Genomic DNA, 17222 nt, shown 5'->3' with positions numbered 1-17222 from the left:
CCATCATGATCATCAACACCACTTCTATCACTGTCATGAACCCCACAACTGACACCATCATGATCATCAACACCACTTCTATCACTGTCATGAACCCCACCAATGACATCATCATGTTCATCAACACCACTTCTATCACTGTCATGAACCCCACCACTGACATAAATATAACCATCAACACCACATCTATCACTATCATCACTGTCATGATGACCACTGACATCATGATCATCAACACCACTTCTATCACTATCATCACTGTCACGACCACCACTGACATCATGATCATCAACACCACATCTATCACTATCATCACTGTCATGACCACCACTGACATCATGATCATCAACACCACATCTATCACTATCATCACTGTCATGACCACCACTGACATCATGATCATCAACACCACTTCTATCACTATCATCACTGTCATGACCACCACTGACATGATGATCATCAACACCACATCTATCACTATCATCACTGTCATGACCACCACTGACATAAATATAACCATCAACACCACATCTATCACTATCATCACTGTCATGACCACCACTGACATCATGATCATCAACACCACTTCTATCACTATCATCACTGTCATGACCACCACTGACATGATGATCATCAACACCACATCTATCACTATCATCACTGTCATGACCACCACTGACATCATGATCATCAACACCACTTCTATCACTATCATCACTGTCATGACCACCACTGACATGATGATCATCAACACCACATCTATCACTATCATCACTGTCATGAACACCACTGACATGATGATCATCAACACCACTTCTATCACTATCATCACTGTCATGACCACCACTGACATAATTATAGTCATCAACACCAACTCTATCACTATCATCACTGTCATGACCACCACTGACATCATGATCATCAACACCACATCTATCACTATCATCACTGTCATGAACACCACTGACATGATCATCAACACCACTTCTATCACTATCATCACTGTCATGAACACCACTGACATGATCATCAACACCACTTCTATCACTATCATCACTGTCATGACCACCACTGACATCATGATCATCAACACCACTTCTATCACTATCATCACTGTCATGAACACCACTGACATCATGATCATCAACACCACTTCTATCACTATCATCACTGTCATGAACACCACTGACATCATGATCATCAACACCAACTCTATCACTATCATCACTGTCATGAACACCACTGACATGATCATCAACACCACTTCTATCACTATCATCACTGTCATGACCACCACTGACATCATGATCATCAACACCACTTCTATCACTATCATCACTGTCACGACCACCACTGACATCATGATCATCAACACCACTTCTATCACTATCATCACTGTCATGACCACCACTGACATCATGATCATCAACACCACTTCTATCAGTATCATCACTGTCATGAACACCACTGACATCATGATCATCAACACCACTTCTATCACTATCATCACTGTCATGACCACCACTGACATCATGATCATCAACACCACTTCTATCAGTATCATCACTGTCATGACCACCACTGACATAATTATAGTCATCAACACCAACTCTATCACTATCATCACTGTCATGAACACCACCACTGACAAATATAATCATCACCACCACTTCTATCACTGTCATCACTGTCATAAACACCACCACTGACACCATCATGATCATCAACACCACTACTATCACTGTCATCACTATCATGAACACCACCACTCACACCATCAAGATCATCAACACCACTTCTATCCCTATCATCAATGTTATTGTTATGAAACCCACCGACACCATCACCATCAAGATCATCAACACCACCGCTATCACTGTCATCACTGTCATGAACACCACTACTCACACCACCAAGATCATCAACACCACCGCTATCACTGTCATCACTATCAAGAACACCACTACTCACACCATCAACACCACTGCTACCACTGTCATGAACGCCACCACTCACACCATCAAGATCAACACCACTTCTATCACAATCATCAATGTCATGAACACCACCACTGACATCATCATAATCATAAACACAACTTCCATAAATATCACTATGATCACTGTCATGAGCACCCCCACTGACATCATCATGATCATCAACATCAATTCTGATTGTGTCACTATCATCACTGTTATGAATCCCACCACTGACACCATCATGGTCATCAACACCACTTCTGTTACAATCATCACTGTTATGAAAACTACCACTGACACCATCATAATTATCACCACCACTTCTATCACTATCATCACTGTTATGGACACTACCACTGACATCATCTTCATCATCAACACCACTTATTTCACTATCATCACTGTCTTGGACACCACTACTGACACCCTCATGTTCATCAACCCCACTTTTATCAGTGTTGATATCATCACTGTCATGAACCTCACCAAAACCACCACTGACACAATCCTTATCACAATCATCAACATCACAGTCATCCACACCACCGCCTACAGAGTCATCAACACCACCACTGCCACTATCACAATCACAATTACAATCATCACAGTCATCAACACTACTGTGATTAACAAGATCATCATGATTCTCAACACCACCATACACACAATCATCAACACTGCCAATGACACTTTCAACAATACCGCTATTAACACAATCATCAACGCAATTACCAACACTGCAATTGACGTCATCCTCATCACAGTAATCAACGTCACAATCCTCATTTCCAACTTCAGATTCAATTTCATTTTCAACCTCGCAATTTCCCCAACCACCACTTTTCAACCTATGAGTGATGTGAAATTTCACACTTCTCAAATCAAGTGGAATGGCACTGAAACTTGTAGTTTTGCACGCGAACATCACCAAGTAAATGGTTGCTTACCTGAAGCCCCAGGGCACCCCTACTCCTCTCCAGACCCTCCCTCATCCATAGCATCAGTTGTGAACACAAGATGGGACAGACCCAATCTCTGATAGTCAATCTCATCCACTCCTAGTTTGAACAAATCGTCTGGGCTTTCTATACAAACTGGCCTTGGGCGATCCTCGGGGGCCAGACCTGGCGGCGACTTGTTGCTGCAGTAAATCCTTCCTTCGGACGTCCATGCCTTCTCCACCATGGTCAGACTCTTTACATAGCCCAACAGTCTGGCACGGAGCAGTGTAAGGTCATCGTTGATGAAGATGTGGCTGTATCCATCCTTGCCCTTGAGGTTTTTCTTCATCAGCATCACCACCCGCCTCTTGCGCCTGGACACAAACCTGACGAGCACGGGCCTTGTTCTGTTCTTGGGTTTCCCAGCTCTGTGACAGGCGGCAATGTCACTGATCTCAACCTTGACCCCGGCGTTTTTCAGCACAACCATGGCCTTGGCTTCCACATCCTCCGCTGTCTCCCCCTCTGTGACCTTGATGCCAGCGATCCTGATCGACTCCCTCCTTGTGTACTGCTGCAGTCTGTCATTTTCGTAAGTTAGCCGACGTATGTCTGCCACAATTTTTCTGTCAGCAACAGGGGCTGTCATGGCAGGGCTGATACGCTCCTTCATTACAGTTAACACCCCCTTCATCACCTCGCCCACTGCAACGGCCACGGCAATCGCAATCGTTGTGGCTAGTGTGGGGATAATCTCAGAGACGGCGTCGGTGTCAGTAGCTTCACTACTCCCCTCCACCAGTGCTGCATTCACATGTAAGAGAACTGTCTCATGGATACTTGATGTTTCCACTATAGACTCCATCCTTTCCTCAGGCTGCCTCTTCTTCGCTTTCTTTGCAGGCTCTTTCGTCTCTGAAAATGGCGAGTTGAATAAACTTCTGGTTTTTCTGCTTGGTATTTTGCAACAGGTTAAAGACGATTCACTGTTGTGACAGAGCAAGAATCAGCAGCACACTCTAACCGCGGATTACACAACAGCACGCAGGTGACCTACAACGCTGCCCTATATCTCACTACACACAGAGAAGAGAGAAAAGAAAGGAAACAAGAGAGGCAAGGCCTTCAAGACACTTGTAATACACTTTAAAAAAAATCTAATCGTTAAAATGTGTTGTGTATTTGTTATTATAAAGCTTCGGGTTAAAAAAGAAAGAAAAAGAAAAAAAAGTCCTGATGGCAGATTCGAACCCCGCGTTTTCGGGTAAGAAGAAACTGTCTTACCCATTACACTATCGTGGCTCCTTAAATGACGTTCTAAAATTTAATATTTAAACATGCTTTTTTAAGGGTGATAAATCAATTGCGGTATTCGCAGTGAGAACGCTGTTTAAATCATATTATACTGGCATATCTTGGGTGTTCAAAAAATCTTAAAGGGCAATTAAAAATTCTTTTTAAGTCCGCGGTAAAGGAGACGTGGCTATTGCCGCAATCACACTGCAACATTTAGCCATTTTCTCTGGATCTAGATCTAGATAGATGTACAAGTTTAGTTACACCTGCCGGGAATGTAGTACGACACGGTCGATTCAATTTCTCTTTTATGTTCATTCTAGTTTTATAGTTTTAAAGCTGATATGAAAATTGACTACTTTGTTAAACTAATAACATGTAGAGCCAAGTACAAGTACTTCCTAAACATTGTATGAAGTGAAAAGGACTTCATTTTGAGAAAAGTCAAGACAGGAAATTTTTATGTTTCATCAAGGGTATTAACTCTCATGGTCTATTATTTTTAACTGTGAATTCTGACTGATTTTGTTGATATTTTTATGGCAGTTTGGGGCATAATCCAGTAAGTGATGAGGTGTTCACAAATCTTTCTCAGAATAAATATTTAACAGTCTTCTTCTCCAACTTTCCATCACATGTTATCGTGTATTCTTGATTGAATATAGGACTGAACCGGCAGGTCAACAACTTGAACTTGAACAAATGGCGTCCTTCGTTCGCGAGGAATATGAGTACGCACTTTGAATATGTATAAATATGAATACGCAATTGATTTTTGCCCATGACCTTCAGGGCTCAGCCAACAGATCTATGAAGTCCACTTGTAGCACTGATTTTAAAATTTTCCGGAAAAAAAACATTTGGGCGAATGAACATAGTGAAAGCCCTGTACACTGAGAGTAAAACACACAAGCTTTTTAAGTATTGAGTATAATTTCAAAATGTAATGTTTAAGAAGAGAAAGATCAGTTTAAAGCAAATTAACCCCCCTACCATTAATTACAGATTAATTTCCCTTTTTTACTATCTGCACCAAAGACATGCAAAATAAATATAACTTCTATGCTTAGCAAAAGAAGTTCCTGTTTGAACAAAAAATGATAAAAATGACTGCTCTTGTTGTTGTGTCAGAATATCAGATCAAAGTGCCAAGTTTAGAGAATAAAAAAACAAACAAACAAACAAACAAAACCCAGTAAATTCAGTTTGCATATAATTTGGCTTCTTTTTTAAATTTTTTTGTGCCCATCCCAGAGGTACAATATTGTTTTAAACAAGATGACTAGAAAGAACTGAATTTTTCCTATTTTTATGCCAAATTTGGTGTCATCTGACAAAGTATTTGCAGAGAAAATGGCAATGTTAAAGGTTTACCATGGACACACAGACACACACGGGTTAAAACATAGACTCACTTTGTTTACACAAGTGAGTCTAAAACCCTGCATGGAAAGTGTGCCTGAAGCACGTAGTACTGGTAGTGTTATGTCCACACAAACTCAAGATGTCGGCAGATGAGTGAGCTTCAAGATAGTGCTTCGAAAATGAAAATGGTACAGTTACCAACCTGTGATGGCAACAGTACCCTATAAATGATTCCACAAAATGCACCACACTGTAACAAAGAAATGTCATGCAACTGAAAGTCACTGCACATTCCAGAAACATTCCAAATTTCAATTTCTTTATGAGCGCTGCAAACACTGACCATCCAGTTCAAGGGACATCATTCTCTCACTCTCTCCCAACAGTAAACTCTCATCTCATGGAAAAAAATAAATTAACCCCCCAGACCCTCTTTCCCACCCACCCCAAGAAAAAAACAAAGAAAAAAACCTGAAACAAAAACAGGATACGACCAGAACAGAGAAACCTGCAGATGAAAGAATTAAATAAAAGAAATAAAAATCAAAGTAACTTTCCAAAGCTACATTTGATATCAATAATAGATAATGTTTCTTTACTATACCAAACAGAACATTATCCATGTATGTGAAAATATGTGCGAGTATGTGTGTGTCTGTATGTGAGTATGTTGACATTATACAGTTTCAAAATATCACCATTCTGATAAATTATACCAAGAAGGAGGGAGACAAAAAAAGATACCACCAAATGAAAAAAGGCATGCACTTTCATTTGAAGTGGAAGGTGAGTGAAAGAGAAAAGTGGGTGACCCCTGTAAGCCCTGACAGTCTATGAACAGTCAGACAGCCACAGAACCCACAACAACCCGCCCACATGCAGGCAATGGTGGCCTCACCTCAATGAAGGAATTTTCATCCGCCTTTTTGGGTGCTCCTGGCATGATCTTCACTGGCTGCACTGACTCCACCTCTGCAAGGTCGATGAAGCCTCTGTAGTTTGAGTCCTCCATCGCATCGTAGTAACGCAGCTGAAAATCAAATCATGTTGATTTCAGGCGACTGCAAAGAGGGCCATTTCAGACAACCTGCAAAGGGAGCCATTCCAAGGCTGAATGCATATTTATGCAGGCATGGCATGCACACACACACACACACACACACACACACACACACACACAGAGTGACACACACCTTCACACAACCTGAAGCATTCACCTTTCTTTGCACCTAACTGGGACTATTTTATCCATTCTTGATACTGTTTTGCAACCACTTCCCAATTCTTCCCACACCAATAACTTACAAGAAGAAAGAAAGGTCATCTTAACTTTAACAAGCCTGCCCAACAGAAGGCACACAGACTGACCAGCGTTGATGCTGTTAGTTGTACCCTTCACTACACACCTCTAGTCTGTGGTAGCACCTGCTTATTCCCTCCCTACATTTCTGTGCTGTAACTTAGTGATGTCAAAAATCTACAAATGGTCCACAGCTTCAGTACCTGGGAGCGAGAGTAATACATCAGGGATCAAAGCCTGAAATACTTGGAATACTTTCCAGGAGTGCACAAAAAACAATAACATTAACAAAACTGAAGACCATTTGGAATGATAAGATCATCTCACAGATCAGACTGGTCATCTCAACATACCTGTATGCCTGGGAGTCATGGAATTTGATAAATGACATAGAGAAGAGGATGCAAACCACAGAGATGAGATGCTTCTGAAAACTCCTTAACATCTCTTATAGAGATCACATCACCAATGAGGAAGTGAGATACCGTCAGGCAATCAATTGGATTCTAAGAAGATCTAACCACAGTGAAGAAATGCAAACTGAAGTGGTATAGGCACAGTGCAAAGGACGAGAGGCAAACAGAAAAAAAAGAAATGGGAGGACAAAATTCCAAACTGAACAGGACTGAGATGGAGCGATGCCCTGAGAGGGACAAGGAACAGGCAGAAATAGAGAGAACTGGTTGCCAGGTCATTAGTGATGCCCCTAAGGTCAGAGACTATGAGATAGAAGAACTCAGTAATGGGGTGAAGCAGCATGCAGTGAGGACCAGCAGGGTGCAGTGGTTACCTGGTGCTTCATAGAGTCCAGCACAAACCAGCGCTGTTTCCACTGCTTGAAAAAGGCACCCTGCTTGTACAGGTAACCCTCATGGGTCCGATGCTCCCCGTGGCTGGGTGGTGAAAATGTCTCAAACGACGCTCCTGTACCTGCCCACACATACCAAACAACCACTCTTACCCTGTGTGTGTGTGTGTATATGTGTGTGTGTGTGTGTGTAGTAGTGGTCTTCAGATTTACGTCTTTCCACTCGAAGTGATATAAAATGGGAAAGAAAAAAGAGTGGAGAGCTGAGCGGGAGGGGGCATGGGAGAAAGGGAGAGGAAACGTACGTGTGTGTGTGTGTGTGTGTGTGTGTGTGTGTGTTAGAGAGTGAGTCCCATTCTTTCAACAATGACAATGCAAAAATTTGAGTTTGCACACACACACACACACACACCACTGTTACAGAAAGGGTAGAAAGGCGGAGGAGTGACATGAAGCAACACAGAAATGCAGCCATATGAAAACAAAGAGAATGGTGATAGAAAAACATGTTTGGAGTCCAAATAAGAGACAGACTACTCGCATGTTTGAACAAAATATAATACATGCAAGAAATATGAATAAATCGTTTGTGCACCGGCAAAAGATCCTAGATCTCAACATGTCTGCAAACACAAAGTGTACTGCCATGTCATCGGCTCATGTGATTTCTGCACAAAAGAACTGACATTAAATGCTTTGTGTGTGTCAAGTCAAGTCAAGGTTTTATTTCATGATGGTAAATTGAATAAGCAAGAACTGCTTTTTTACATCAAGCCATCAATGAAAAAGACTATTTTCAGTGCTTTTTTATACATACGGTGAATAAATTTCATGTTTGAGAGGCTACAGCTGTCCCATAAAGTTGACACATAATCGATTACTGGCAGAATGTGTGCACAGAAGAAGAGCTTTTGTGAATGGACATTGAGGATCTTTTAAATTTTTGCTAGCTGAAGTATTCAATTGGAGAGACATTTACTTAACCCTTTCGCTGCCAGGAAAATAAGATTTAAGTGAAATCTATTTGCCAGGGTTTTTTCACAAAAACCGGGTATAAATTTTCAAAAAATTCTGTGCTCTTTGTTATTGGAGAAAGACCCATAAAAGTATATATTTTCTCAAAGGTAAATGAATAAAGAACACAAAACACATGATGTTTTCCCATTTTATATATATTTTAGTGACATGCTGTTGTTTTGAAATCAGTGTTTTGTTTTTTGTCACATTTTCAACTTGTTCATTAGTAACATTATTCAGGTAATTTGCACTAAAACATCATATTTTCTAGACAAATGGATATCTGCATACACAAAATCATACTAGAACAACCACAATAAAAATTTTTTTAAAAAGAGAGAGATATACAATGCATTTGACTTCTCCAAGTGATAATGTGGACGAGAGGCCATGCCCCCTCAGTCTCCATCCCCCTCCTCTTCACCCCTCTCACACGGTCACTTTTTCCAGTTCTCATCAGACCGTGTTGGCTGAGTGCCAAGAAAATCGCTCACACTGTCCGCTAATAATTTGGTTAGTTTGTGTCGTCTGCTAAGGTTCGCACAGCCAGCATCACTCACTGATAGTCGTATCTTGGCCACTCTCTTGATTGCTCCATTTATTTTCTATCGAATCGTCCCATAAATGTTCATCACTGTCTTCTTTGAGTTTACGCTTCAATTCTTTCTGAGCATCAGCAAAAGAAAGCAATCTTGGTTGATTTAGTTCGCTATGATCGCATGTCTTGAGCACGGCGTCAGTCCAACATTTTGCTGAGCGAGCGAGGAGAGGAGCCAGGCAAACACTGGGACAGTAACCCAACCAAAACATTCAAATAAAGGACTGCCTCATGACGTAGATGGGGTTTCTAGCTATGAATAGAATCCAGAAAGATTAACCAAGCTAAAGCTACCAGCATTTTTGTCAACGAACTGAACGCAAAGCGGGGAAAAGTCTGAATATTTTGATGACGAGTTATCTCGTCATTGTGGCAGCGAAGCGTACATGCTTGCCATGATGAGTTATCTCGTCATATAGGCAGCCTAGGGGTTAATTACTTCATATGATCAGTCCAAGATAGATCTCTGTCAATAATGACACCCAGAATTTTATGTCAATCTACCTCTTCAATTTTATTGATGCCTAGGAATAGTGGTTTGAAGTGATGTTTCATTCTTTGTCTTTTTTGTTGTGCACATACATACATGCACTTCGTTTTCTGAGCATTTAAGGACATGTGATTCAACTGTGTCCAGTCGTTAAGTTTCAGAATATCATCTTGGAGTTCATCAGTTAGTTTACATGCGTCTGAACTGCTTGAATGTAGGGATGTGTCATCTGCAAATATTTTACATTTACATTTCATATAACAAGGTAAGTCATTAACATAAGTGGAGAATAAAATTGACCCTAAGATGGATCCCTGTGGCACTCCATATGTAATAGATGTAAAATCTGAGGTTTGATTGTTAATACTTGCTGTTACTAACTGTTTCCTGTCAGAAAGAAAAGATTGTATAAGGTGTGTATACTCTGGTGGTAGTTCATAAGCTTCTAATTTACGTAGTAACAAGGAGTGGTTGATTACATCAAAAGCTTTTTTCAAAATCTATAATGTTATAGTGTCAGGTTATGGTTGGGTTGTGGCATCCCCAAGCCACAATACACTACCCCTTGTTTACCACCTCCCCCCTACTCTCCCCCCATCCCCACTCCTCCCCCACTTGAGACTGATAGTCACAGGAAGTCCCTTCCCCCCCCCCACTCCCCCAGCCCTCTCCTCCCCTGTTAAGCCCACATGCCTGCTCTGTTGTTAAGCCACTTGCAGGCACCTCACAGTCAAACATAGCCAGAACAATTAGCCTCTCAGATACCATTTCAACTCCCTCCTCCCCCACTCTCCCCATCCCTCCCCCAACCCTTCCCTGCTGAAGTGTTTGTAGGGATTAGGACAGTGTGTGTGTGTTGCATCCTGGCTATCCATCATCCTCTTCTGACCAAACAGAGGTGTCCGTTTGCAAAATTTTACACACATAGTTTGTTTACAACCAATCGGGTGATGGGTCGCTAAATAGTAGACACAGACTAGAGTGTTGGGACTATTGGTCCATTGGGTTGTACCAGTTGGTGAAAAGGGTGGGGAATCATGTAATTTATAATGATATATTCATAGTGGTCCCTCTTCTCCTCCAAAAGTGTTTCTTAACCAATTCAGTGCAAGAGAATTTTGTGTTAAAAAAAAAGAAAAAAAAAAGAAAAAAAAAAAGAAGTGCTCTCCTCTTTGCCAAGGAATATTGAGGAATCAGTTCCAAGGTTGTCACAGCCGAGGGGTGGCAAAGGGGACAAGCTCCCATTGTCTATAAAATGCCCCTCACAGCGCGCGTCTCCAACAGCCTCTGACAACTAAGTCCAGCTCCTAGCCTGCTTGTGTGGCTTAGATATAAGCCCGGCGGAACTGCTACTACTGATAGGAGAAGGGGCGAAGGCGGGTTACCTGGTGCCTGAAAACCAGTGCTTTGGGTAGATGGGGCTTATCAGTCTGGGAAGACAGCTCATCTAAGAGAAGGAAAACTCTGATTTCAAACCTCCGCTGCCTTGCGGCCATACCCACTCATAGGAAAGGCTTCGGGAGTCAACCCTGAGGAAAAATCCGGAGCCAGAGTCCCCAAGGCAGTCCAAGGCTGTATACAGCAACGTTCTGGCAACTCCTGCGACGGCACTGGAACCATGTGTATTGGTGCTTGCCTTTCCAATGGACCATTCCAGCGACGTGGAGAGGGGGAGTCTGCTGCATGGGTAACAGCTTGCCCTCCATACTTACTTATCCAGGCTTTGCGCTCTGGAGAGGTCACTCCAGCTTCGCTTTGCAGCGTCGACAAAACACGGGAAGTAGCAGTCTACCGGTTATAAGTCTGCATACTCAATTGGCGTAGAGTTAGACACCAGGGGCTGCTTCCGATGGTGGGAGAGGTCATTGCATCTCACTGGGCAGCTACCGTCCGCCTTATGCTGGGCAGTCCCCAGCCAGTAAGGTGCTGCCCCGCCACGGTCCATTAGCCTCACTGGGTGCGTGGGGTTTAGGGTGAAAACCGACAAGTGGATCGACAACAGAAAAATGAAAATACCCGCCCTGAAACTGGGCACGTGGAACGTAAGGACAATGACACCAGGCTTTTCTGATGACCTGCAGGAAGTAAATGATGCTCGCAAGACAGCCGTCATCGACAGAGAACTGAGCAGACTGCAGATGGACATCGTCGCCCTTCAAGAAACCAGGCTCCCAGAAACAGGATCTGTGAGGGAGAGAGACTTCACCCTGTTCTGGCAGGGCAAACCATCGGACGAGGTCAGAGAACACGGCATGGGATTCGCAGTTAGAAACAGATTATTGGGGTCCATAACCCCACCGGCAGAAGGAACAGAGCGAATCCTGTCTCTCCGACTCCAAACATCCTCAGGACCAGTCAGTCTAATCAGTGCCTACGCACCAACTTTGGCATCCACAGCAGAAGCAAAAGACAAGTTTTATGACGACCTCAGTGCTGCTGTAAGGAGAATTCCTGATAGAGAACTACTGTTCATAGCCGGCGATTTCAACGCCAGAGTAGGTGTCGATCACAACTCCTGGCCCACCAGCTTGGGTCAGTTTGGCACTGGGAAAATGAACGAGAATGGCCAGCGCCTGCTAGAGCTCTGCTGTCATCATGGGTTGTGCATCAGTAACACCTTCTTCAACACGAAGCCTCAGCATTGAGTCTCCTGGAGACACCCGCGATCCAAACACTGGCATCAGCTCGACCTGATCCTCACCAGACGTCTCAACCTTTCCAGCATCAAGATCACTCGCAGCTACCAGAGTGCCGATTGTGACACTGACCACTCTTTGGTGTGCAGCAGTGTGAAGCTCCGCGCAAAGAGACTGCACCGTACAAGAAAAGATGGCCGACCTCGCATCGACACCAGCAAAACATGTGATCAAAGAAAAGTGGAGGAGTTTGCGCGTGTGTTGGAGGATTCTCTCCCTGGCCCACCCACTGCAAATGCCCAAGACCGATGGGAACACTTCAGAGATGCTGTCTACAACGCTGCCATGTCCACCTTTGGCAAAAAGACCAGCAAGTCAGCTGACTGGTTCGAAGCCCACTTAGAAGAAATGGCACCAGTCATTGAGGCCAAGAGAAACGCCTTGATGGCATACAAAACCAATCCCAGTGAGCAGAACCTCCAGGTTCTCCATGCTGCTCGCAGCAAAGTCCAGCAGTGTGCCAGGCAATGCGCCAACGACTATTGGCTTCAGCTCTGCTCCCAGATTCAGATCGCAGCTGACACAGGCAACATCAAGGCGATGTATGACGGCATCAAGCAGGCATTGGGCCCAACGCAAAAGAAAACTGCCCCTTTGAAATCAGCTACAGAGGAGGTGATTCAAGACAGAGAATAACAGATGGAGCGCTGGGTAGAACACTACACTGAGCTATATGCAAGGGAAATGTAGCCACAGAAGATGCCCTGAATGCCACAGAGTGCCTACCAGAGCTGGAAGAGCTTGACAGAGAACCAACCATAGATGAACTTAGCGAAGCCCTGGACTCTCTTGCCTCTGGCAAGGCACCAGGGAAAGACGGTTTTCCCGCCGAAATACTGAAGTGCTGCAAAGAGACACTCATCACCGAGTTGCATGAAATCATCTGCCTCTGTTGGAGTGAAGGCGAAGTACCACAAGACATGAGGGATGCTAACGTCGTCACACTGTACAAAAACAAAGGTGACAGAAGTGATTGCAATAACTATCGCGGCATATCCTTCCTCAGCATCGTTGGGAAAGTCTTTGCACGAGTAGTACTGAAGAGGCTCCAAGTACTTGCAGAGCAAGTCTACCCTGAATCGCAGTGCGGTTTCCGTGCCAACAGATCCACTATAGACATGATCTTTTCCCTCAAACAACTTCAGGAGAAATGTAGGGAGCAAAGGCAGCCACTCTCCATTGCCTTCATAGACCTCACAAAGGCTTTCGATCTGGTCAGTAGGGATGGCCTCTTCAAGATCCTTCCCAAGATCGGATGTCCACCCAAACTTCTCAGCATCATCAGATCCTTCCACGAAGACATGAAAGGCGCCGTTGTCTTTGACGGCTCAACATCAGCTGCCTTCAACATACGGAGTGGAGTGAAACAGGGTTGCGTCCTGGCTCCCACCCTGTTTGGAATCTTCTTTGCTGTGATGCTGAAACACGCATTTGGTCCTGCAGCTGTATCTATCATGAAAATCATGTGTTATTGGCTGTTGTCCAATCTGTGGCAGCATCTGTGAAAACAAAAGCCCACTGGTGTAACTCAGTCCACAGCCATGCAAACTTCCATGCCCTCTAACTGGCATACTGCATCTCATCTTACACCACTCCTCTCCACCCCCTTCCCTGCTTTACACTTACATACACTGTCCTCACTGCCACTAACGGTCAACAAAGCTGTCAGTTTGTCTTGTCATCACCTACACGATCTACTAAATCATCAAACACGAGAGATCTATTTTCATTACTATACTTATCTATAATCATCTGAACAGCCTGCTAAGTCATAGAAGTCCAACGACTGGGACCTCTATCTCTGCTTGTCAAAGGTTCTGACGCCATTTTGGCAAATGAGGCAAACCCCCTTACCACACACACTCCACATGCATTTCACATGTCAGCAAATCATTATCAAGAATAAAAGGGGTCTCCCACCTGATGTACGCTCATTTAAATATTATGTTTATCATCCAGACACATCAAGCTGACCTTCAGAGTCTATGTTCACTGAACCAGACTTTGATGAATGAAAAATCGGATTAGATGCAGGACATCACTGGACATCTTACAGGCACTATGACAACAATTTGTGTAGGACGTCAGCTGACGCTTTATAGGTAATAAAGTGGGTAAAATACATGTTCTTTCAGAACATCTCTCTTTAACTTCATGACAAAAAAGCTGCTGTGTTGTATTACTTTCATGTTTTACTCAGCTTTGTATGTTTTTGACTTTTCAGTTAAACCCTTGTCATGTTCATGTGTGCATCGGACTTGAGTTTGGTCCTACTGTGTGTGATAGTGACAAACCTTTGGATGCATAAATAATTTCCAGTCTTATAAAGATGTATTGTATTGTAGGTAAACTGAAGATGTTTAACCAAATTGGTATACCCCACATTTCTTATGCCCTGAACTATTACTGACAAAGTGTAAAAAAAACTGATCATATTTCTGTGCAGATGGACTGTGAACACACACACACACACACACACACACACACACTTTCTCAATCTCTCTCATCACTCTATCCTCTCCTCCACTTGACCAACAGGGCACTGACCTGAGGCAGTGGTGGTGACGTCGCCCACCCCTCCCCTAGTCACACTGACAGCTGAGGGTGCACTGGTGTCTGTCACAGACTTCAGTTTGCTGCATGTCTTGGGCACCAGGGACTGGCACTTCTCATGGCAGTTGTAGCCACATTCTGTACAATGTGTACCTATAAAACACATGCACACATGTGATTTTATACCAATGTGTCAGTTACCATATTGTCCATAAATAAAATTTGGTTGGTGGTGTCTTAATATTCTTGACCATCTCTCTCTCCTTCAGAGAGACACACACAAACATACAGATAGTGATTACAAACTCACTTATTCAGACATTCACACAGACACACACACACACACAGACATTAATATGTGCACAGCCACACACAGATACAGACATTCATACATGCACACACATGCACTCAGGCACAGACATTCACACATGCACACAGATACACACATATACATGCGCACAAACACACACCTGTCTTGGAAAAACCCCACAGAAGTTGCTGACAGAAGTCACAGTAGGTAGGTGTGGTGTAGGTGAATTTCTCAAAGCGGTGTGGCTGGGAGAACATGCGTGCTGCCTCCCCCAGCATCTTGCCCCGCACCAGGATCTCCAGCGTGGAGCGTTTGTGGATGGAGCGCCCATGGGAGCGCACCAGCTGCATGCTGAGGGAGGGCTGGCGCTGGGAGCTCTCCCTTCCCCCCGGGACCTCCAGCTTGTCCCACTGTACCTTCCACTTCTGGGGCAGGTGTCCCAGCTCTGACTCCAGGTGCTGGATCTCCTGCAGGCAGCAACACACAGCTGTCATCCCCCGCTTCTGCTGAACCCTCTGTCCTCCTCTATTGTATGCTCATCTTCAGCTCTGATCTTTGACTCATATCCTCACCTATCACCTATTATTGTCAGGTAAGTGGCTACCGAATCCTAACCATGCAAAACATTGCTGGAAAGCTCATGGAACGCATGATAGCCAGGAAACTTGCAAGGGAACTTGAACACAGGCACATTCTCCCTTCAAATCAAGGTTGTTACAGAACAGGAAAGTCCACATGGGAAAATGCAGCTGCTTTTGTATATGAGGTGTATGAAGGATTTCAAAGGAAAGAAGAAACACTACCAGTAAATATCGACCTTGAAGATGCCTACAATAAAGTCCAGTTTGCGCACCTCATGCAGCTGCTACTAAGGTATGGAGTAAGTTTGACACTGACAAGATGGATAGCAGCAGTGCTTCAGGAAAGAACTGTCGTCCTACGCCTCCGAGATTGGATGTCTGCACCTTCTAAACTATCCATGCGGCTGCCACAAGGGTCTCTGCTCTCTCCTGTCCTCTACAATGTTTAAATGAAGGGCCTTGCAGACTTAAACAACAATGGAATAGCTTGGGTCCTTATTCTTGCGGATGATGGCCTGGTGTTCAAAACTTCGAAAGATGGTCAGGAAAGAACCAAAGCCGTCCAGAAACAACTAAACAATACTGCTCAATGGTGCAAAGACACAGGATCTTCAATCAATCCAGCGAAAGCCCAAACGTTGCTGTGCACCCTCAACAACAGAACCGCGAGCAAATCACCACCACCAGTGTCATTCGACAGGATTCAGAGTGAGAAAACCGAATGCCTACGCTACCTAGGAATACAGTTTGACAGGATGCTGACCTTCAGAAAACATACAGAAAATACTGTTCTCAAATGCAAAAAGGGCCTTTCAGTCTTAAAAGCAATGGCAACCAAAGGTATTGAACAACGCCACCTCTTCCTGCTATACAAATCACTCGTCCTCAGTGTGATTGACTACGGACTTGGGCTAACAATACCATCTCAAAGCAACCTCCTAAAATTAGAAAGAGTTCAAAATGAAGCTATGAGGCTGATCCTTGGAACCACAAAAGACACGCCCACGGAAACCATACGATACCTGCTTGACCTTCCTTCAGTGCAGGCCAGAAACAAGTTAGAACAGGTTAAGACCTACTTCAAAGCATTAGAAAACCCTCAAAACCCACTGCAAGACACAGTCAAAGAACCAAAAGGCAGCCGTCTAGGACGAGGAAGATCATGGATGGGGCAAGCAGAAGACACAATCCAACTAGTATGCCGACTACAAGACCTGAAAGAAACAAAAGAATGGGAGAAAAAACCCAAAAACCTCAACCATCTATTCAACACAGCCATTTCACCCAC

General features: G+C 43.7%; 1 protein-coding gene across 1 annotated transcript in view; it reads right to left on the bottom strand.

Moving 5' to 3' along the window:
• LOC143301585 (uncharacterized) overlaps positions 1–17222 on the bottom strand; it is a 42762-nt gene that overhangs the window by 14221 nt on the left and 11319 nt on the right. Inside the window, exons 2-5 of the mRNA XM_076615969.1 lie at positions 15514–15820; positions 15038–15196; positions 7672–7811; positions 6480–6611 (exon numbers count right to left, since the gene is read on the bottom strand). Coding sequence (XP_076472084.1) covers positions 6480–6611; positions 7672–7811; positions 15038–15196; positions 15514–15820 — 738 coding nt within the window. The remainder of the gene's footprint in view (positions 1–6479; positions 6612–7671; positions 7812–15037; positions 15197–15513; positions 15821–17222) is intronic.

Source organism: Babylonia areolata, chromosome 27 (assembly GCF_041734735.1).
Source record: "Babylonia areolata isolate BAREFJ2019XMU chromosome 27, ASM4173473v1, whole genome shotgun sequence".
Taxonomy (NCBI): domain Eukaryota; kingdom Metazoa; phylum Mollusca; class Gastropoda; order Neogastropoda; family Buccinidae; genus Babylonia; species Babylonia areolata.
The sequence above is the reverse complement of the archived record's forward strand: the minus strand, read 5'-3'. Positions and strand labels throughout refer to the sequence as shown.